The following is a 24,097-nucleotide window of genomic DNA, read 5'->3' on the forward strand; positions in this document are numbered from 1 at the left end:
CACACCATATCCTAAATGTTTTGTACCCTTTGATGCTATAAATAGGTTGTTCAATAGGTTGTGGGATTTTTCCCCCAATTAATATTGTAACATATCATAGAATCATGACCCTACCGAAATCAGCTGTACTACTGTACTGCTTTGTCGTGTCATGTATATGCATTTTTGTTAACATAACACAACCTTATACCTAAACATAAAATGTCTGAATTTAATGTCTCTCAAAGTCATTAAAAGGTGTTGCTCCTAACTTAAAGATAAGAATCTGTCATATTGTTCCATCTGCAGGACACGTCTACTCGCGTTGCTGTGCAATGGATGACTGAATCATTGGAGCCAGAGCGGTAATGCGCAGTTTCTTGTTGCCCTGGCGACCACAATACGTTTTTGTGGATGAGGTCATGTGTTACGCTGATGGTTTCCATAGTAACAACCTAGAGAGGGCGCTGCGAAAGAGCGCTGCACGTAAAATGACGCAGGGCGGGGGCGTGCGCGCGCTGCGCAAGGCTGCTTGTTGTTCCCGCAGAGAGGCGAGAAGATGGCGGCCGTGTCAAGCGGAGGTGCTGCCGGGACTCCCGCGGCCGGGATAGCGCACTCTGCCCGACCGGGCCACACAGGCATGGGCCCCCAGAACCGAGTCCAGCCATCCTCCGGGATCAGCCACCCCGGCCGTCCAGGCTCGGCCACCGGGTGCATCCCTAATCCTGCCCAGACTTCCACCGCCAGGCCCCCCGCTGCCCGAGTGGGCCACTACGAGATCGAGCGGACCATCGGCAAAGGAAATTTCGCCGTCGTTAAACTGGCCACTCACATCATTACCAAAGCAAAGGTAAGACGACGAGTTGTTTCCTATTCGAGACGACCAATGGCAAGTTGTCATTGCGATTTTATTAGGGTTTTTTTTAGCGGAACACTGAGGACGTAGCTAGGGCCTTCAAGCTCCCCAGACACAACTGCAACCTCGCTTTCGTGACACCGCTGCTTGTTGTCAGGTCATTCAATGCAGGACATCCCTGGGAATAGTTGACATTAAACGCATTAAGTAGGCACAAACCAGCGGTGGTCCCACACACATCGTAAGCGACATTGCCCGTGGTTAGTATGTGGAAAAGCGCAAAGGACGGAGAGAAGGGTACTTGGCCAAGATCTAAAAAGAGACGCAGAATGTTACCGCTGTAGCTGTTAGCTTAGCTGCGAGTTAGCTGTGTAGAGAAATGCCAATGCGATGAAACCATTTAAACGCTTGCGTATGTCTTCAAATGAATTAAAAGGTTTTCAAGTTATTTAGTGTTTGCTTAAGTGTACTTACTACTGGGAGCTCAAAATAGATAAACGTTCCGTTAATTCAAATAACCCATCGCCCGTGAAAATGTCTGACCAATTATGGCAAGGACGCTGACTTTTTTGTTGTTCTTAACATCTAAAATATCTTTACACGGCGCTAAGAACACAATGTAATCCATTTTTTCGTGATACGACGCACTCCTAGATTGGGCATAATTTTGTAAATTCGGAGGCCTTGTTTATATAGCCAATTCAATGAAAACTAATCACAGAGAAAAGTTGTAATAGTAAAGTACTACATTACATTAATATTGGCACGCTACACTGATTTTGTGTCAGTTTTACATCTGCAGTTAAGTTGGCAACTTAACAAAGTGTCAACTTAATGGAAAATAAAGAAAAAATGAGTGTTGATGAGCAACAGGTGCACAAGCTAAATGACATAGTCATTACTCAACCCATCAACAAAGTAGGAGTTAGATGACTTGAGATTTATTGAAGTCCGCACCAATGTGATGAAAGTTGACATCAACCGTGTGGTCAGGACAATTTAGCCAGACGGGAACCTTTCCTTGTTTATGGCTCATCACAGCCGCAGGTTGTGCATGGTGGGCATTTGTTGTGTTTGTTAAATAATCACGGCCCTCTTTGTGTGTGGTGAATTCTCTTCTCTTTTCTACTTTGTTACTTTATGACACACACTATGTATATCATGGTGTTCAAACAGAAGGCAAGGCATATTCTGTAATGTAAGTGGTTTTTTTCCACACCTACAAGGCAACAAAGACCATCCTAGGCCGCTTGGCAACACTCAGGCATCATCAGCGTAAACATCCTCTCTGCCGGGTAAAGTCTGACCAAGTGCTCAAATCAAAAATTTGGGATTAAGTCAATATTACACTCCAAGAGTCACTGTGGAGTAGTAAAGTGAGACCAGTCTGTGCAACTCCTATTACAAGGAAAATACTGTCGTGTTAGTTGATTAACTTATTTTGTTCTACACGATTTCATACAACTTCAATAGCCATCAAACAATGACTGTTAAAAGGTACACTGTGGTGAACCCATGGGACATATTAGGAAGCACTAGTATGCTTTAAGCCATGTTATTTTCCATTCTTCCTCGAAGCGATTGTCACAAAGCCTTTCTAGACGAAAGAGAACATAATTGCTTCGGTTAGCATATTTGACAACATTCTGGGATTTCATGATGCAGGCACAACAGAAATGAATTATTACAACTTGTGATTCTCGTGAGGTATTTTCGGGTGCCCACATGTTGGAAGCCTGCAGTTTAAACCCTTTGTCCGGTGTAATTATATAACCTATCGAATGGTTTCCAGTTTGTATACCTGCTGTTTTGTGTGCTACTTCCTTTATACTGTCTTGTCTCGTCACTGGCTTGTGTTCCTTGCTTGTACAATCTGTTATGCATCTGCAGCAGGCGAAGCCAACGCAAGCCTCTGTAGCACCATGTCATGTTATAGTGATGTTTTTAATCTTGTATAAGGGTAGAACACAGAATTATATCTTCTCTCTACTTCTTTTTATTGAAATTTTGCATTTTCGTGTAAACATCTGCTTTCGCTTTTATGAAATGAAATCAATGTAACAAATAAAAAACGTCGACCCTTAGCAAAGCTAAATTGATTAAAAAAAGTTATTTTGAACAAAATGGTGCAAATAAACATACTATATATATGTGTGTGTATATATATTTATGTATATGTATTAATGATTAATTTATAATTCAGATCACAGCAATGTGATCTGTGGTGTGGGGTGATCTCTTCTGAATGGTTGAGTGAGGACCACATGGTTCCTGACGTGGTGACCATTTGCAAAGGGTACAGAAATTACAAAAAATAGTCTCTTGCCCTATAAAGGGTTAATTGTTGAAAAATACATTAGAAAAGGACCTTGAAAAACAAAAATCACAACTCATATCGCAATCGCAATTTTTAGGAATTAAAAAAAAAAAATGCAATTAGATTATTTTCCATAATCGTTCAGCTCTAGAAAAAAATCAGAAAGCAAACCCAGACCGGCATTGTTCGTGTTGTAGGAAGCAAACCCAGACCGGCATTGTTCGTGTTGTAGGTAGCCCGCAGCTGCCTCTAAACAAAGAAGCCTCAAAACCAACGAAAAAGCATACAAACCAACGAAGAAGAAACAGTTAAACCAATGACGAAGAAGTTCGCACACACGTGCTTTGTTTTATGTTGCTTTGAAGCGTCTCAGTAGTGCCCCCCCTTCTCTCTCCCTCACTTCCCTTTTCTGTCTGCAACAGGAAGTCTGTCTTGTCAGGCTGTCACTGTTCCTTGGTTATCAGGAAAAGGAAGGTTGGGATGGCACACAACAGAATTTGACAGAAGATGCTTGTGGTGTGTGTTTGTTAACGTTGTACATGCATGGAATTTTCTCACACACACTTCCAACAGATGATTATTTATTTATAGGAGAGGGTAACATTTTTAAACAGCGCCATCACATGCGCTTGATTAAATCATTAAAGGAATCCTGTTGCTCCCAATTGGCAGAGAAAAGCTCTGTCACACGCCGTCATCTTCCACACTGTTGGTCCCATTGTTGCAGACTCTGTAGTTATGCAATAACCTTACTGACTGTCAAAGGTCATGGTTGAGGTCTATGGGAGCTACGGGTGGGCAAAAAAAACGTGTTTTTTTTCCCTCCCCCAAAAACTAATGATAATTTGACAAAAAAAAAGACTTTAAATCGACACTTGCTTCACTTGTGTCTAGATTATATATGGTGTATTTTGTTTTTTTTTTGTTTTTCGTTTTTTTTTTTTTAAATATTAAGGCTACTTAAATGTCTCCTATTGTTCCATAATGACAGATATCATCACAATTTGAACTTGAGTTCAAATGCTGCTCTACCACTGCCTATTACTACAGCAATCCGAATGAGAAATGGTGCTTACGTCAGCAGTGAGAATGACAAAACTTTTATTTTATATATGACCATTTGTGTCACATGCATCACCCTAGAATACTGACATTTCATGTGTGGATGGTCATTAACACAGACAGTAAGAGGGATACGACGTCTAGCGCTGTTATTGTATATACATTTGTAGTAACAACAAATTCAGCCGCGATCTTTTGACAGACTGTTTCCGAAATTGTCCTACATGATATAGTCGCAAATGTACTTAGTTATGATGCAGACAACAAGCGTGTAACCGGAATGTTAGCGGATACCGAACATTCTGTTTTACGTGCTCGCATTATCTAATGTTACAGTTATGGCGGCGTTAGTGATGTCTCTCCAACGTTTATTTGCTTTGTCAATGGTTCCGTGTTTGTTGCGCAGCTTTATTTAGTAGAGATAGACCGATATGCTTTTTTTTTCAGGGCCGATACCGACTATTAGTAGTCAAGGAGGCCCGATAACCGATATTTGGAGCCAATATTCGTTTTCAGCAAAAAGGAAAATATTGGCATCAAAATACAAAAAAATGACAACTCTTAACTTTGTTTAAATGTATTTAAGCGTATGTTTATTGAAATTTTTTTTCAGATTTGCAAAATGTTGATTAACATACATTTTTGCCAATATACATCTTTGTCGCAAAATTCTAACAAAAAGAGTGCCCCCAGGGTCATCAGCATGTCTGAAATGAAAACTTAAACAATAGCTCCCTATTTGTTCGAAAGTAAAGAAAGTTCTCCAAAATTTCAAAATGACACAAATGTTTAAATTTAACTTATCTTTGTTTGATTTCAAACAAAAACAAAAAGGTACAGAATGTTGTCACGGTTTTTAAAGAAAGACCAATACCGATATTCTGCATTTTGACGGTCTATCCCTATTACTTGCAAAGTTTCCCTCGTAATCCATAAATTGCGTGGTGGAACAGACTTGTCAGTGAATTGCTCTTCACGGCGACCGCTTTGGCATATTTTAAAATGTTATTCTGACCAAAGTCAGTTTTGTCAAACCCAAAATAATTTCCAGACTAGCGATGTGGATTTAGTTCTTGCTATTAAATGTTTCGCTGAGACGAGAGACTCGTACATTTTTCCATTTCCTAAAAATGAAACAATGCCGTCTTCCGCTTAGCTGGTCTCACAGAGTCACGTGACTGAATCCTGCCCGTTGATTTGCATAATGAATGTTTTATCACTTCTCCTCTTTAGCCCTCTATGCATGCAGATTCACCCAAATCAGGATATCACTTCCTCCTACTTGGCAGCAAATCAATGGACTCATTCGTCTTCTTGAGACAATATTAATACTTGATAATACAATACAACTGCCTTGCGCTCTGAAACAACAAAAAATACAAAAAACACAGTGAGTTTTTTTCACCTTCAAGATAAACATGTTCGATACTCGCCTCAAGTTCTCATGAGACGGAAAACTCACCAAAACGTTTGTGAACCAACATTATACCATGAGCACTATTTGTGATTGTTTGGTCGAGGATGCAGAGGAACTTCCGCCTCCTAGTGTAAAGTATTTCATCTTACACTCAGTCTTAGCGACAAGGCTAGAAATAGATTAACTTTTGGGCTCAAACATACATGAAGGCAGCACGGAATGGCCCTGGAGTTAGCAGGATTTTGTTTGCTGTAATGTCGTATTTTGTGGATCTGATCAAGGACGTCATTGACCGATCTGCAAATTATGAGATTACAGCCAATCACAGATTTTTTTTTATAAAAGGCAAATTATCGGCCGATCCGATCCAGCCAATGAGATTGGTGTAAAAAGTCTAGTGACTTCGTTATATTTGTACCCCATTTCCCTTTCTGTCTTTTTGGTGCTAATTCCCTTAATCGTCACCTTCCCCAATTTCTCATCTATCCCAAACTTATGTCTTTGTTACCAGGTGGCTATAAAAATTGTGGACAAGACCCAGTTGGATGATGAAAACTTGAAAAAGATCTTTAGGGAGGTTCAAATCATGAAGTTGCTAAAGCACCCGCACATCATCCGTTTGTACCAGGTGAGTTGGCAGATTCTGCTCACTGGTTCTGTTAGTGCAGTTAGCTGTTACTCTGTGATTGCCCATCTGGTTTGGTTGTAATACTTGATCTTGTCTTCAGGTGATGGAGACAGAGAGAATGATTTATTTGGTAACTGAATATGCTAGCGGTGGAGAAATTTTTGGTAAGTTGGTCCCACCCCACTTGACATGTTTGAGATGACCTTTTGATCTTATGTTTTTGTTAACTTTTGAGCATGTACTTACTTATAAATACATTTTGTTATTCAAAAGAGGGTTCACATTTCTTAGCATTTATAAACCGTTTCAAATCTAAAATGTAGCAGTATTTGTGCTTCCCAATAATTATTATAGATATAGTCAGATGGCAGGGTGTTTTCTTTTCTTCTGAACAACCACATTGTGCAGAGAATCCCTACGGAAAGCTCTCAACTCCGTTCTGCTTTGCATTTCCAGACCACCTGGTGGCCCACGGACGTATGGCAGAAAAAGACGCCAGGAAGAAGTTCAAACAGATTGTCGCAGCAGTCCATTTCTGTCACTGCCGTAACATTGTCCACAGAGACCTGAAAGCAGAGAACCTGCTTTTGGACCACAATCTCAACATCAAAATAGCAGGTGTGTGAGGTGGCACTACAGAGTCTTAACTTGGTTTATTGGTTTCAGGCTGAGTGGTTGTAGGCAAGTGCCAACGTTTGACGGGAGCATTTTACTTAATACCCACAAAAGTGCCCGGGGAATTAAATTAACCACTCCTCTATTTCCTGTCAGATTTTGGTTTCAGTAACCTGTTTTCCCGAGGGCAGCTGTTAAAGACTTGGTGTGGCAGCCCACCCTATGCTGCACCAGAACTATTTGAAGGCAAAGAGTATGACGGACCTAAAGTAGATATATGGGTGAGTTGACAATAACATTTTCGCTCCGCCACACTCTAAAGAGAGTTTAACGTTTTCTCAGGTCAGCTCTTCAATTATGACATTGGAAGTAGATATGAAACTAATTTGTTGGCACAGCATTCATTCAGGTAGATAGTATGTTAGGACAGATTTCAAGGGTAATAAGACATGCTTATAGGAATTAACACCAAAGAGTTTGTGTTTATCTATTATTGTATTATGGATTTAGTACCATCAGCATTTTCCGTTAGAAAAAAGAAATTGTGGTTTTCTCTCATTTTTTTTTTAACTTACAAAAATATAATACTTGACTTTATATACCGTAATTTTAGGAATATATCCCGCTAAACTCTTCCCATGCTTTGAACCCTGCGACTTTAAATGTGATGCAGATAATTTATGGATTTTTACTCACAAACTTTATGCCTCCAGTAGATTTACCAATAGTCTTGGCACATTTGAATGAAATTACTAAGCACATCACAGTGAACCAGTGAAACTCTCCGAGCACGCTAATATTGAATCTTCATTCAGACATTTGTGTAATACAGTGGAAGGTTTAGATAACGAAATCTTTTCCCAAAATTTGATGTATGCGTTCAAGTGAATGGTCATATAGTTATGACGTGAGTCGCAACGGCGGTTACAAAGGAGTGTTTGGCCGAGAATGTTTACAAATGCCCTACATTGTAGACTACATTGGTCGCAGGGGTGGGATTTGAGCCCTGCTATTTGTAGCTATTTTCTATTCTGACAAAAACCCTCAGGAACTTATACTCTTTTGGCGCAAAGCTGCTGGCCCCGTGTAATCAATTCTGCTCTCGGTGAACGCTCCATTGTAACCCCCGTTGTGACTCCATCACCATTTACTGTGTGACCATTCACTTGAAATCAACAATGCAACAATGTGTTTAAGGTAATTCATTTGTTTTTGTTTTTTTAATCTGTTTGTCTTCTTTCTTTACAAATGTCCCATCCTATACTGTGGAGCTAATAAAGCGAAGCAGCCAATATATGTACATAGTTGTTTTTATGGCTACATTTAGCTGTTGCTGCTTTCAAATCTGGTATGCTTTGTGGTCCGGAAATTACGGTAATCGTGTGTGCTCTCTTGTCTGTTTAGAGTTTAGGTGTGGTCTTATATGTATTGGTGTGTGGTGCCCTACCCTTTGATGGCAGTACTCTGCAGAATTTGCGAGCACGTGTCCTCAGTGGCAAATTCCGTATCCCCTTCTTTATGTCTACAGGTAGGTCTTAATGTTTTCCTAATTAGTTGCACTATAATTCAAAAACAATGCCTGATTTTCCATTAGTTAATTTTAATTAAAATTTCATTTAACATTATTACTATGATTATTAGGGTTTTTTCCTGGATTATTTCCTCAACAAAGGGGTAAAATAACTTTAGAATAAAATTACAAATAAAGTACACATCGAGCCAAAGGGTGCGTTGCATGGTCTTGCAGATTTCTGAACAAAATCCAGAGTTTTTAACAGATCTGCCTTTGAAACATATATTTTTGGAATCTATTTTAACAAGCGCCATTTTTACGATAATACACAATATCTGTGTTTGCAATGAGTGTGTTTTTTTTCCTGATACATTTTTATTTTAACAGACTGTGAGTATTTGATCAGACATATGTTGGTTCTGGAGCCAAGCAGACGGCTGACAATGGAACAGATCTGTAAGAACAAGTGGATGAGACAAGGGGACCCAGACCCTGATTTTGACAGGGTAAGCTCTCTTACGACTATTGTGCACCTTTCGATTCCAGGAAGAATTATGTTATTAACATGATCCTGACTTGGATTTAGGATTCAACAATATAGTGATACTAGAAAACTATTGCGAGCAGCCCAAAAATGAAAAACAGTGACTGTGACAGCTGGCTCCAAGCAGTAGTCTGTGTGTCGAAGGACACAGCGCGGTCAGACTCCTCTTTATCTTATAGTGGGAGGCGCCTTTCTCATTCTCTAGTTGAGTTGAGCTGGTTTGCTGCAACTTTTTCCCCAAATGCTGTTACTTAAAAATGAATGTATGGAATCGTTTTGGCCAGAAACCTTTTGGTTTGGCATTGGTACCGATACTTGCTACAACACAAAAATTGCATTTATTGTCTTTGGATGTCATAGTTCTAATCCTGATTTATTCTTTCCTTCTCCCATTCAGTTGATAGCAGAGTGTGAGCTGGTTAAGACTGAAAGAGATACAGAACTCATAAATGAGCAAGTGCTAATAGCTATGGCGGAGATGGGCCTGGACCGAGAACGGGCAACTCAGGTCAGACAAATTATAACTAAGCATAATTATGTTTGCAAAGGCACAATTTGTATACAGTTTTTGTATCGGATTAAATCGCACCAGTGGTCTTAATGTTGTGGCGGGATGGAATATAAAGCTTTTTGTGTGGTGAAAATGAGTATTTAGACTGATAAAAGTAACATTTCTGTTTAAAATATGCGCCCTTCTTCTTCAGTCCCTACACACAGATGCATATGATCACTACAGTGCTATCTACAGTTTGCTGTCTGACCGGCTCAAGAAACACAAGACATTACGTGTTGCTCCACCCACACCACGCTCTATTAACTACCCCATTAACACTGTACAGGTAAATACTTTAAATTTGAATGTCAGTTTGTGATTGAATGAGTGAGTTGAGTGCTGAGAGCAGAGTGAATGAGCGTGAGAACTTCCACATTCTTCCTTCCACAGTGCAAACAAATACTGTATTTTCCGGACTATAAGGTGCACCTTTATATAAGCCGCACCCACGCTATTAAAAAAAAAAATAATGAAGAAAAAAAACCCATATATAATCTACCCCGCACCTATGTTGAAAAATTAGACATTTACTGCATTTACAGAACGTTTTTGAACTGTAAATGTCCATGTATGTACCTGAACAGATTCTTTCCTAGCAATGCCTCATAACACAGCAGCAACTTTGCTGATTAAGATGGAACAGAACCAAGAGGAAATAAAGTACTTACCTTCATTTCACTGCCCACTGCCACGCCAGTTTACCAGAACTACTTCTGCATACTATGTAATTCATAACCTAGTGCATAGCCCCCTTGACTGTTGAACTCCTCCACCTGCAGTCACATCCTGTGAATGGATGTTTTTTTTTACAACAAATCTTGATTCAAATTGATTTCATACAACCCTTAAGGCCCTCATATCTGGAGATTCCACTGTTTATTTTAGAGATTTCTTTCAGCAAGCAGTCCATTTGTTGTTTATTTCGTTTTTGCTCAATGGCACCTCTCAGCTTTTGTGAAGAGTGATTTTTGAGATCATTAAAAAGCCAAAAGCCAAAGTAAACTTTTGACATTACTGAACTATTTAATCATTGCATTGTATTTTCCTATGTATTGAATGGCAAGTTTTAAAGTCCTTTTGCCAAGTAGAGGTGACTGACGTTAGCCAGCATGCCAATCCCACTCCTCTAAGAGGATTGTTTCAAAAATGAGTGCAATCCTCACCTGACCTTTGTGTCTCTCTGTTTGCCTGCGTAGATGGATCCACAGGGTAATCCAGTTAGCATAACTGTTCCACATGTCCAGCTTATCAACCCAGAGAACCAGATTGTTGAGGTGAGTTGAGGATGTTTTGTGTTCACATATTTGCACATTTTCTTACCATTTTGTCCAGCTAAATATTTTATTTGATGCCATGCCAAATGGATCAAGATTTAAAGCAGAATTTTAACATTTTGTATCACATGATATTTTCCACTATAACCTGATATGGATGTCTGACATCATAAATATAAACATTAAAACACCCCAGGGCTCTAAGCTAATTCACAACTGCATTAAAATATACGCCTATATTAGAACCCCGGATCGAAAAAAGGAACTTGACTGCACGTTTAAAGTGTAGTCAAGTCGTATAATACTGAATATATACTTTTTGGTTTTTGTTGTTTGTTTTTACCCAAAATTCAGAAATCAGAAATAATGCTCAAATATGTGTGTTTTTTGTGTAGCCGGATGGCAATATGGCACTCGACAGTGATGAAGGCGAAGAGCCTTCACCTGAAGCTATGGCTCGGTACCTCTCAATGAGGCGGCACACTGTGGGTGTACCAGACCAAAGGTAATCCAGTGATGTACTTTCAGTCTCCAGTTTATTATTGCCACAAATATCACCATAGGGGATTGTTCGTCTTAATAACTTGGCATGAATCTATGTGTCTCTCTAAATGCTTACTGTATATTGGCTTCTTTTCACAAAAGTGAACAAAAGATTTCATTTTACACCAAAATTATTCTTAAATCCATTATAGTATAAAATCTTTGGGGTGACAGGAGCTCATCTTTAAACAAATCAGACTGGTCATAATTCATTTTCCAGCATTCGATTAGTCACTGTTTATAAGGAATAAAAGTGCAAACATCAGTGGCACCTGATTTCCTGAAAAAAAGGTTTAAGCCTATTTCAGTAGCAAAACAATGTCATACCCTGTATGCAGCCATATTGTACATTTTGGACCGCTTCACCTAATCCCTGTGATGTATGATGTACTGTACACTAGACTGTTCATATCGGACTTGTTTACCGTCCGGTTTATTTATTTTTTTTTACTAATTTTACTATCTTATGGGTTTAATATTATCTTAACGCGGCCAAGACAATTAGCATCTTGACATGTCAAGAGTCCGCCAGAAGCGGCTGTAACGGAGAGGATCTGGTGACTTTTCCAAATAAAATATGTTTCAGTCTCGCATAATAAATCATACGCAAGTACTCTTAAGTTGTCATTTGTTTATTTGTTTTTTTCCTTTCATCTGTGAGGCCCGCCACGCCCAGTCCAAAGTGGCCTGGTGGTTGGGGACAACTGGTTTAGGAAATAGGGCACATTAATGGTGGGATTTTTTTAAATTTTTTTTTAATGAATCATCTTGGTCTTATTCTTTTATATCACAAAAACCTGGCATTTGGGGCGTGCAATTTGATTGTTTTCTGAAATCTTAGGCTAAATTATAAACCAAAATTAAGTCCCCGTAACAGATGATGGTCTGCTGCAATGAAATCGATTGAAAAAGCTGTTCTCCCTTTTTTTAAATTTTTTTTTTTTACTCCTTTATTGTAGGACTGAGATGCAAGAGGACCTCCAGAAATTGCCACCAGGTTTCCCTCGGGGAGCAGTGCCCCAGCCCCCTTTTCCTCCACTCACACCGACAATGGGACAAATGCACACTCTCATGCCAACGCAGAGCCTACAGCCGACACAGCAGTTGGAGTACAAGGTCCAGGAATTTACATCTGTCTTAGAATCCCCCTTAAGTCATCAAGATACAGCATTGCCACATAGTTTGTGAGCCCAGATGAACTCCTAGCTTGAATGATTTTCTGTTTTTACTTCAGGAGCAGTCATTGCTGCAACCACCCACTCTGCAGTTACTCAATGGCATGGGACCCCTGGGTCGAAGAGCTTCCGATGGTGGTGCCAATATCCAACTACATGCTCAGCTCCTGAAAAGGCCCCGGGGGCCATCACCTCTTGTTACCAATCCAGTGAGTAGTCTTGACTTGATGATTGATGATGATGATGATTATTACCGGTATTATTATGTTTCCAATTAGTTTACTTATAAAGTAAAGTGAATGGACATTAGCATTGACCAAGAAAATCTATCCGTCCCATAGCACCCTATTCCTGCTGTTGCTCCTGTGGATGAAGAGGGATCAGATGGAGAGCCAGATCAAGAAGCGGTACAAAGGTAACCTACCGTGACAGCTTTTGGATATGTGAGATATGTTGTTCAGAGAGGTGCTGTCAAAACTGGATAGTGTGAGTGGCACGTTACCTTGACAGTCGGTGACTGTTACAGGGTTCGTTAGTGCTGGAAACTTGGTCAAGGTAAAGCCGTCGTAACTAGTCCTCTTTGTACACCAGTTATTACATCTTTTGCTGGTGGCCTGGGTTGCTGGGAGTGTGCGCGCCTCTAGTTTGCTCTGCTTTTTCCCTCGGGTGCTGGCCGCTCTGCTGTGGCGCTCACCTTATCTCTGCTCCTTTTACCATCGTGCAAGTGCCTTCCTCTCTGGCTCTCAACTCAATCAGCAAACGATTCCGGACAAACTCCTTAGCCACCACTTTCTGATTCCGATGTCAGTATATGCAGAACTATACTCTTTTCCACCCTTTCTCATCCAGCTTTGCTAACTCTAAGCTTGGAAAGCCTTTAAAATGAAAATCATTAGTTTTTTTAATTGTGGTATAAAGTGATCATAAGCTCTAACGTGATTTTGTGGTTTAATTTTTTTTCAGTTAGGCAAGATTTTATGTTACCCCCTTTTGGCAGTGATGGGAATGGGTGGGCCTTCCCCCTGTCTCTAGTAGCGAACAAGGGCAGTGAGCTGACCAGCACTGCTTCCTGTCTCCCACCCTCACCCCCATCCTCCCCCTCCCTGCGGCCCAGGTACCTGGCGAACCGCTGCAAGCGGCACACGACGCACGCACTCATGAGCACATCGCATGGCGATCCCTCGGCAGAGCCCCAGCGGTCACAGGGCCCCCGCCAGAGGGTGGGCTGGGCCCCTGACACACACACCCGGTGAGGGGATGCACCCACTCTGTGCTGTATTATGCACAAAATGACTCAAACTTGCAGACTCTGTCATCTCTGTAGTAGAGAACAGCATATTCGTCACTGATGTTGGATGCGAAGTGAAGTATTGCCACAGCAATAGTGCAGTTCCTTCCAGCTGAAACCTTTGTTGTAGATTGTATATACTTTTTTGTTCAGTTTATTACATGTCATTGTTGGTGTTTTGGGCTGGTTGATTTACAACAGACACATTCTATTGTTTTCTTGATCTTGTTTGAGAAAAGTTGATGTTATGAGCGACAAGTGACGTGGGTGGCTTTCTGGGTACATCAAGAAGCTGTTTTTGATGTAAATGTTGTCGATCCGGTATACCCATGATACACCTGCACCTGCTTCATGACACCACAACAGTTTCCTTTCAAAATCTATACTGACATGGCATACTACAAAATACTCCCACAAATATTAGCCATTGATTGCCAATGAAATTGGCAGTGCATGAACACAGACACACACACACGCACGTACTTACACACACACACACACACACACACACACACACACACACACACACACAATTTATTTACAGTCTGCAATCCGGCCTTCAGATTTCTTTTGCGTTGAGTGGTTTGCATCTTGTGGTATGCAGGGTTTTTCCTGGCTCTGATTGAGGCAGAGGTGGTACCATCCTGACCATGCATCATGACGTGCATGTACAGTATTCTGTAAATTCAACTAACTCATTTTCTTTTATAGGGAACATACTTTAAGTTAAGAGTTCCAATAATAATGACTATTATCATGTTAAAGCATCCGTGTATTAAAACTAGAGCCACAAGTTTTAAAGCGTTACTGCAAAGAGCTACATTATACATATGGGCGCACATAAAATAGACTAGCATATGAGCTCACAAGGGCGGCACGGTGATCGGCTGGTTAACACGTCCGCCTCACAGTTCAGAGGTCGTGGGTTCGATCCCGGCTCCGGCCTCCCTGTGTGGAGTTTGCATGTTCTGCCTGTGTCTGCGTGGGTTTTCTCCGGGTCCTCCAGTTTCCTCCCACATTTCCAAAAACATGCATGGTAAGTTGATTGGACACTGTAAATTGCCCCTAGGTGTGATTGTGAGTGCGGATGTTTGTCTCTGTGTGCCCTGCGATTGGTTGGCAACCAATTTGGGGTGTCCCCCGTCTATGCCTGAAGACAGCTGGGATAGGCTCCAGCACGCCCGCGACCCTCGTGAGGATAAGCGGTATAGATAATGGATGGTTGGATGAGCTCACAAGATATGCTAGCTTTGCTGTGTATTTGCGCTGGTGTTGCTGTTTTGTTTTTGTGGTTTGTTTTTTTTAGTGGGGTTGCCATTATATTCAACAAAAACTGTGTTAAAACATCGTGTGTTGAACTTCATATCGGGCACAAAACTAGCTGTTGAAATGTCTTCATTATACCGGGACAACAAAAACAAAGGAATTAACCTTGCCATTCCAATACTTTTGGAGGTGACCGTATATCTGGAACTTTGTACTAATCTGGTTAAACATGTTTTGTGAATGATACCTAATCATTTTTGTCTGTTTGTGTACCTTGTCCTTGTCTGTGGGTGAAAATGTTTGCGTCATTTATGTTATCTGTCATGTTATTCCTGTGTGGTTGGCTTCTCCGTGTGTGTGTGTGTGTGCCTCCTTTGTGTGCATGTACGATTTGTTTTTGTTCTCTTTGGTCTGCTCCTCAGATCAAGCTATAAAGACTGTAACACACTTCATCTTCCGATGGAACGCTTCTCACCCGTCAGAAGGTTCTCTGACGGCGCTGCCACCATTCAAGCCTTCAAAACGCATCTAGAGAACAGTAGCCTCATTAAGCAACTCAAGCAGGTACATACTGCCTTTGTTGTGGGTGGATTAGTAGCACTGCCAATTTAAAATCACTCGCTGTCATTGCCTTCCCTGCCTGACAAGAGTTTGCGCTAGGTCTTATTTTGAAGGGCAAAGTGGCGTTGTTTCCAATCTCGTGGCAAAATTTGTTGACTACCTAAATTTGTAGACCTCATGCAATAGAATGCATAATTTTGGAAACTGAATCATGTATTCATGTATTAGACCCATTCCAGTGTCCCTTCAGAGTACAATTACATACAGTATGTATTTTTTTCTACACTAATATTCCTCTATATTAATTAGAAAGAAAGCGCTTGGAATTGTGCCCCTTTACTATTATGTAAATGTCCTGATTACGAAATGTCTGACCCTTTTACAGGAGTGTGAACAGCTCCAGAAAATGTATGCGGCCCAGCAGGATGAGCGATTCCTGGAGCACACCCAGCAACAGCATATCCTCTACCAGCAAGAGCAACAAATCCTCCACCAGCAAATCCAGGTATGCACTTAATAGTCACATCCTTATACAGAGTCACGTCTTTGTAGATGAGAATGGCATCTTTCTGAATATCAGCATTTTATTCAACAAAGGTGCAAGTCTCTAAAATCCTCTACAACCAAAACCATGAAAGAAAACTGCATGAAACTATTATTTTTTGTCCTCTCATGACTGGACAACTTCCTTTCACTTATACCACAAAATCAAATTGCACAATTATTCTCGACAGGGTCTGTCTTTAGGCCATGGAGAGAGTCATCCCAGTCACCTAACCCACCAGCTCCAGAGGTAACGTATACAGACAATTGCAACCAGCGAAGAATGCACTTGATACTGTGGTGCAGAGCTCTCGATACAAGTGTTGTATAATTATTGTATCTATATTCTCTCCATCTCTTTCTTGTCCTCCCTCAGGTTGCGTATCCAGCCATCTAGTCCTCCGCCAACACATCCGAGCAACCACCTCTTCAGACAGCCAAATCAGAATTCTCCGCCTGGCTCTGCAGGCATGATGCAAGGGCATGGTTCGTACCGTGATTTCTCGAGAATAACACACACTCGAATGTTATACACGACCCCAAAATCGTCCTTCAAAAGCTTTTTTTTCCCTCTGCACTCATGTATTATACCATCCCCTGATTTGCTTGTATCCACACTCAAAAATTGAATAATTATCCGCGTAGTAATTTGATAGATGGGAATTTTCTGTGTTAAGACAAATATTTTTTAGTTCTCTTGAAGCCTCTCTTATGATGCCACAAAAGCGAAGAAAAGGTCCTGGTTTGGCACCGATTGTCTCTGAAGATGATCAAGCGTTGTAAAAATAGCTATGTGGGGTAAAATACTTGAATCTTGGTGAGAAGCAAAAGTTATGTTATTGTGGCGCCGTGAAAGGGAGTCGTAGGCATGGAGGTGTATCACAGTAGACTTTACTGAAAATACTTCTCGCAAGTACGCAAGCCTTTCTGAGATCAACAAGGAAGTAAGGCTTATCATGACCACCAAAAAGCCTGTTCTAAAGCTCTAACCACAACCAGATCCCAAGTTTACTCTGACAAAATGAACTCAGTTCCCTGTGAAATTGTATGATGTGATTTTGTTCCCACCATCCCTAGGTCCATCCTCAGTACCGTATCAACATGGTTCTCCTTCACTGTACCAGGGCCAGAGTGCTAGCCCACCTCCCACAGGACTTCCAAGAGTGTCAATACCAGCCAGTCAGCAGTCAACGTCTGTACACCCTTCTGTCCCATTGGCTCAGGGTGTACCTCAACAGCAGCAAGTGAGGTTTTTAATAGTTTAATATAGTTATATTACTGTAAAATTTGTACTGTAAGCCGGAGCTCAACACACGTTTTACTTTTGCAGCTTAAACAAAAGTGGACATCAAAGCTTCTCGTGTGTGTTTAAAGGAGAAGTCAACCCAAAACATTTCTTTACAATATGTTCCATGCAACTCCACTAGTCTGGAGTTAATACTCTGAATAATATTTTGTTTGCAGAATACAAATTAAGCAGAAAAATCCACCTGTTTTTAGCCATCTAAAAGGGCGGCCATTTTGTCACTTGTTGTCGATTGAGAATGACATCACAGTTGCTCAGGTAACAGCCAATCACGGCTCAGTTGTTACTTGAGCAACTCTGATGTAATTTTTAGCTGGCAGCGAGAGACAAAATGTGGCTGCCCCTGAGATGGATAAAAATGGATAAAAATTTCTTTGCTGCTTATCCCACAAATGCAACATTAATCAGAATGCCGTGTTTAGACTAGTGGGGGCGTATTGAACATATTATTGTGAAGACATTTCTTGGGTTGACTTCCCCTTTAACTGTTGATGATTTTTCATTTTTGATTACCTTTTTAAATCAATCGCACACGGTTAATACATACATACATACGAATACACCCATCAGCCACCAAAACACACGGCATGTATTCTCTACACTCGATGGAAATAATCAAAACTACATAACATATGTAAGATTTGCAGCTTCAAATTTAGTGGGTATGACTTTTATGTCGGTGTGCTCTGTAGACCCGCATGTTATGGTGCTTATTTTTGCCTTTGCCTTGTTTTTTGACTCGAATACGCTTTTGATTGTGCGTATTGATATTGCTAAGTAAACAATGTCTGATCTATTCAGGTGACTATTCAGGTACAGGAAGTGGAATTAGGAGTTGGGCCACAGAGACAGGCTGGTTTTTTGTCTACACCCTGTGGACACAGAGTTCTTGGGAAGCAGCTGAGTGCAGACAACGCAGAATCGCACAGGTGACGTGAATCTTCCTGTGCAGTGACTATCAAAAGCCGACAATGCCAATGGACCCTCACGTGTTCTAATTCACAGCAGATCCTAACCTAGGGCCTTACTGGACTCATTCCATTTCATTTTACAGGACCTCTGTTTTACATGTTTGGAACTGTTTTGTTTAATTTCATCTTATATACACCATAACACTGTCACTTTGGGTCAAAGTTGTATATGTAAGTACAGGTAACAAGGACAGTAGTTACCATCACTGACAAAACAGTAAGTGGAAAAGCCTTATGGACATTGATCAGATGACAGCAACAGCGCTTGCTCCACCTCCATTTATTTGGTGAGTGGATGTACAGTATGTGCTGTGGCAGCACAAATAGAAGTGTCAATAGTTTCAGTAGGAGATTTGTATTGTCTTGAGGACATTTACACCCCTGTTCTGCCTTCACTGAGAGAGAGCGTAACCGCCCTTACGTAATGCTTACCCAGAAATCTCTCTGTGAAGACTTTTGAGTGTGGGCAAGGACCTGACGTGTTTTGGTAGCTTCCCATGTTGATTGATGTAGTGACCTGCTCCACATTCTTCAACCATAGTCACATTTTAGTGTGCGTAGGACTGATATAATGTCTAGTTGCTAAATATCCCTTTTTCCTTTTGTTCTTTCCAGTCGTAGCCTTGAACGTTTCACGTCAGCCTATGACCAGGCTCAGTTCAATCCCCACCTTTTTTCTGGTGATGCAGCCACTCGGGGTGCGCCTGGAGTGCTGGGCTCCTATGGACCTTACCTGCAGGGGGCGTCTCTCAACGTACCCCCCCTGGAAGGTTACCAGAGTGGGGCTTTGGGCACCGGGAGTTACGGCACCCCATCGGCACTACAGCAAGCATTACTCTCTCCAACGCCACTGGACTACCGTCCCCCACAACAGCACGTTACACCGACTCTGCAGGGGCTCCTGTCCCCCCGCCACTCTTTAACAGGCCATGCAGATCCTCGGTTACCACCACAGGACCTGGCTGCGCTGCTGAAGAGGCAGAGCCCCCGCTCATGTCCCGCGCCCCCAACGCCACCCAGCAGTACAACACCAGAATACGGAGAGATGCTACTTCTGCGCCAGCTGAGCCAGGGCGAGAGTTTGGAACCACAGCCGCCTCAAAGCTCCCCGGCAGGCAAACACTACCACCACCTTCTCCAGATCCGACCGCCAGACGTTCAGCCACAACAGCAGCCTGACCAAGCACCTTGTCCAAACTTGCACCACTCGGAGAGCATGGAGGAAGATGAGGTACCCTCTGGCTACCACCACACGCACGAGGGCCTGCTGGCCAAAGCAGGAGAATGTCATGAGCTCCTGGGTCCTCCTAGAGGCAGCACCCCTCCATACAACTCTCCTACACACAGACGTGGTTATATCAGTCTGAGTCCCCCAGCGACTAGAGGTTGGTGTACCCAGCATGAACTGGAGTACTTTGGACTTCCCCATGATTAAGACTATCACAAGTTTACACACTTTTTTTTTTCTCTTGTGTTGGTAATCAGACTCTGAACATATAGAGTGCAGACAGACGGGACAAGCTATGGAGGTTCCCGATCACAATGGCTTGGGCTATTCACGAGGTCAGCAGGGAGAAGCTTACAGGTCCCGAGGACAACTTCAGCGTCATCACACCATCCAGACCTGTGATGATGCATATGTGAGTGACTATACATTGCCATACAGGGGAGAAAAACATTGAATTAACCCAAAGTTTTGGAATATTGAAAGCCTCCCAAAACTTGTCAAGATTCATTTTCGGTATTGTTTAATTTCAAACCCCAGTTTGACGAATGTTAACTTGTGTCCAGGACCAGGCTGAGCCCATGTCTGGGATGAGCCTGTTGGCTGGGAAGGCGCTAAGTTCTGCTCGCATGTCAGACATTCTCAGCCAGACGTCACTATCAGAAAGCCAGCAGCTGCACCAGCGGGACGAGTCGGGTCAGCACTAAAAATGCAATTGCCTTAAACATTATTGACTTGGAAAAGAAATCCATAAATGCAATAAAATGTTTCTTTTAAGCAGTATGTGACGTTGACGGAGAGCTCCACGCGGCGTCCTGCTATCCCTCGTCCTGCACCACAGATATGCTTCTCAGCTATAAACCTCCTGACCTGCAATACAGCATGGAGCAGGCTGGAGTCTAGCAATGGTACGTAATCCTTTCATCAGGCCGGGTACAATACAGATATTTGGTAAATGATGCAAAATGCTTCTTCTGTGCACAAAGACGTCACTTTGGAAATCTAATTCCATTATTTCAAACGTATGGTTCATAAAAGACACACTGTTAGTTAAGAAAACAAGTAACATCTCCTCGGTGTAAAATAGCACCTCACAAACTATACAACAATTTATGTATTTAAAATTGCATGAATATAAAAAACACATTCACCAGACTAGTCCGAGAATTCCAGTCGGCCTTAAGATAAGCACTTTTTACGTGAAATGTCACCAAGATATAAAAGGTCATAAAATACAAACATCCCACTGGCGGCAACATTTCGTAGCAATTGAATCTTAAAAGATTCAGAGAAGCATCTAGTGAATTGCCTGACCAGAGGAGTTCTTCTGGCATAAAGTACACATATGCCCTGATCATCTGATCAGTCATTCAACAACTCTTAACAGATATTTGTACTTTGTGTGAATATTCTTTATTTGAAGGACTATCAGTCCCGAAGTCCATGCTAATTTCCCTTTATTATATTTGAATGGGATCCTCCGTTGACTTTAGCATTAGCACTAGCGATGTTTTAAAAATTAAGCACGTTTTGTATTGGAATGACAACACAAGGTACCGGTAAACATCTATTCGGAATGTTGTTTTTTCAAAGCCCTTATACATGGATGTAAAATCCTAATGAGGTCTCTGTTAAGAAACTGTCGTGTCACATTTCTGACAGCAAGCTAAGACGTTGGCACAATGAATGCTTGGTTTAAAGTGCAAATGAATCGTTGGCTTGTTTCTGTCTTCTTCTCTACAGGATGCGGTGTATCCCATGTACAGTGGTCTATGTCAAGCATCCTGACTTGTGTTACCTTGAGTTGAGCTGCATCATGCCAAACCACCATCATCCATCTATCCATCGCTCACATCTGTTTGTAGGGGCGGCGGTGGGGGATTGTTGTTGACATAACATGACAGTTGGAGCATTCAGCGTTCAAAAGGTCAAAAGTGCCACCATCTCGTGCACAAACATCCAATCATTTGTTGCCAGTGGATTCTTCTTTACCCAGACTGTCCCACTCCACGTCAATCTCCTCTCACCCTTCATGTGCACTTTGTCATGTGCCTCAGTGGCCGCCGGAGCCGGTTTGACTTCCAACGACACAAAGAAATGGACACACTGCTGCAACAGATCCGAGGTGTTCACATGTGTGTGTGCGTGTGATCATTCGTGCGCACACTTGCTCAATGAGAGGCGTGGAGAAGAAAGGACTCTTGATGCTGCACACAGCTCCTCCCCCTGTACCCCTCCCACTTGCAGACTGCAGAGCTATTCAGACTAGACGAGAATCCCTGCATCGGTGTCTGGAGTCGGCCTCCATTGCTCCCTCCAAAGACCGAGCTCAGTGTAATTTACACAGAGGACAAACCAGCTCTTTTTTTTTTTTTTATGTTGTTACCGCCTATCAACCCCTCACGCCCCCCCTTTTTTTTTTTAATTATATTTTATTGTCAAATAGTAATATCCATGTTAGACATAATGGTCAATATTGTTACTGTTGTTATCACGGTTTCCAGTATAATGTTTATTAAGATGACATTATTATAGAACAACTGAATTTTGTTGCAAGGATGACATCAATTAAGAGAAAAAACAGAATTCTGCACTTTGGAGTCACACAACGTTCTCCTTTTTCCTCACTTTCACGATGTCATGCTACTTTTTGGACTCCCCCAACTCCAACCCATCCTTATTTTTTTCCCACCTCTCTTTCATGTCTGTGACAGTGTATTGCATTGTGGGTAGTTTTACCAGATTTTTGCTCCTTGTACAGCGATGCCATGTATAGAACGCTTTTGCAATTCGTTTATTTTGTTTTTAGATGTTGGGGAGGCTTTTATTTTTTTTTTTAAATATCATTTTTATTTTTCAGTGTTTTCCAGATGTTTACTTTTTTGCTTTCTGAATCTTGAAATTTCCTGCCAAAAGAGGACAGAGAAGAGACACAGAGGGCTCTTTCTATGTCTTAAAAATGATTGTGCGTATTTGTTTTAATATTATATCGAGACACTTGAATAAGAGGAGAGTAATAATTTTTGTTGCTTTTTAAAGTATTTCTTTTGTTAATGTCATTTTATTGCTGTTGCACCTGTTTTTGTTTGAGATAGTTTTGGCAGGCTTTACAGGGTCAGGTTATAGGCTTTGTCCGGGTTAGTTTGGGTGCTACAGACTTGATACTCGGGGAAAAATAACAAACTCAAACCTAAAGGGAGTAACTTGACATACCATCCAAAACATAGAAGTATGAAGACTGACAACACCCTGTTTTTTCTTCTCTTTCCACCCTGAAAATCTGCTGTGATCCCTCAGCCGCTCTTGATTTTATTATGTCTTGCGCGTGGACAGATGACAGTTTGAATATGTCTCTTCCCTCTGGTTTATGGACTATGGACTCTTCTCCAAACGATCAAAAGGGAACAACATAGTAGGATTTCTGTAAAAGTGAATTCTAAATTGGGTTAATTTAAGATTTTAGACAATAATTCTTGACTGTTAGCAGGCTTAAGCTCCGCCACATGGAAACAAAACACGGGGGACCACAGCAGAACATTAAAAAAAAAAAGTTAATACTTTATCCTATGTTACTGTTTGAATGTCATATTTTCCCTTCTGAAATGTCAACTGAAAACGGGCCGTGAAAAGACCTTCAGATCTACTCGATCGACTAAATGTTTATACTGGCCCGAAATTGCACAAACCCAGGCTGCACGGTTGTCTTTAAAAACCAGCAGTCATTGGTGTCAAGCTACGCTCGTGCTTTCCGTTTGCACTCTTCCTACGAAGATTCTATGAACATTTCCAAAAGTTTCAATTCCTCCAACTCGCCTTGATTCCTCCGCCAGATCTGTGCTGCTGGCCTCTGCACCAAGCCAACACTGATACGTAGAGCACTGAGGAGGAGACGAGACGGGATAAAAGACATGCAAGTCAGACGTGAAATTAAACCCAGGGATGGGGACCTACAGAAGACTCTGTGCCACTGCACATGATTCAAGCAGAGTGGGGGAGAGCTGCTTCACACATGAGACTGATTCTACTCGTTTCTCCTTTTTCTTTTTTTGCCTCCTTGATGCCGCCCTCTAGTGTATTGTGTACTCTTCATCTCAGCCTTTCCTTCTCTGCAAGTCGGCTCTGCTCCACTCTATTTTTCTTAGTTTTGTTTTCATTTTTGCCTTTGTTTATAATTTTCATTTCTGTTGAGTACAAAAAAAAAATACTAAAGTGCAACAATGTTTAAAAAGATTATCAACCAAACTAAGATAAAATATATATATAAATAAATACTTTAAAATGGCATGAACGTGTGTGTCTTTGTGCAGCTTTTTCTTTATATTGTACTATTGTTTCAGGAATTAAGCAGATAAGGAATGTAAGACATTTCAATAGCGAATGTCTATCTAGTTTCCCCAATTTTACCTCAGTTGAACAAGAGTCATAACAGATCGTGTTAAAATTATATTGGTCAACGGCAAA

General features: G+C 41.4%; 1 protein-coding gene across 2 annotated transcripts; it reads left to right on the forward strand.

The window, feature by feature from the left end:
* The first annotated feature begins 461 nt into the window (after positions 1-461).
* sik3 (SIK family kinase 3) lies at positions 462-23,920 on the forward strand. Of its 2 annotated transcripts, XM_086035821.1 has the most exons (26): positions 462-829; positions 6,143-6,259; positions 6,360-6,423; positions 6,716-6,877; positions 7,031-7,155; positions 8,279-8,402; positions 8,775-8,893; positions 9,329-9,439; positions 9,636-9,770; positions 10,681-10,758; positions 11,154-11,263; positions 12,261-12,417; positions 12,536-12,685; positions 12,818-12,891; positions 13,591-13,725; positions 15,453-15,594; positions 15,977-16,096; positions 16,326-16,384; positions 16,511-16,620; positions 17,212-17,378; positions 18,242-18,369; positions 19,027-19,796; positions 19,897-20,051; positions 20,203-20,332; positions 20,418-20,544; positions 21,380-23,920. In XM_086035821.1, exons 1-25 carry the CDS (start codon positions 539-541, stop codon positions 20,537-20,539), a joined length of 3,855 nt encoding a protein of 1,284 aa, XP_085891947.1. In that variant the 5' UTR covers positions 462-538; the 3' UTR covers positions 20,540-20,544; positions 21,380-23,920. The 2 variants fall into 2 exon arrangements, with proteins under 2 accessions (XP_085891947.1, XP_085891948.1); XM_086035822.1 differs by lacking the exon at positions 13,591-13,725.
* The last annotated feature ends 177 nt before the right edge of the window (positions 23,921-24,097 follow it).

Source organism: Filicampus tigris, chromosome 7 (assembly GCF_054856515.1).
Source record: "Filicampus tigris isolate MCC_2025a chromosome 7, RoL_Ftig_1.0, whole genome shotgun sequence".
Taxonomy (NCBI): Eukaryota; Metazoa; Chordata; class Actinopteri; order Syngnathiformes; family Syngnathidae; genus Filicampus; species Filicampus tigris.

Bases quoted from the DNA above. Each gene is read 5' to 3' on its own strand.
- sik3 (XM_086035821.1), top strand. From the start codon at position 539: ATGGCGGCCGTGTCAAGCGGAGGTGCTGCCGGGACTCCCGCGGCCGGG. The intron at 8,894-9,328 runs GTAAGCTCTCTT...TCTCCCATTCAG, and splicing joins CAGACCCTGATTTTGACAGG to TTGATAGCAGAGTGTGAGCT. The intron at 18,370-19,026 runs GTGACGTGAATC...TGTTCTTTCCAG, and splicing joins GACAACGCAGAATCGCACAG to TCGTAGCCTTGAACGTTTCA.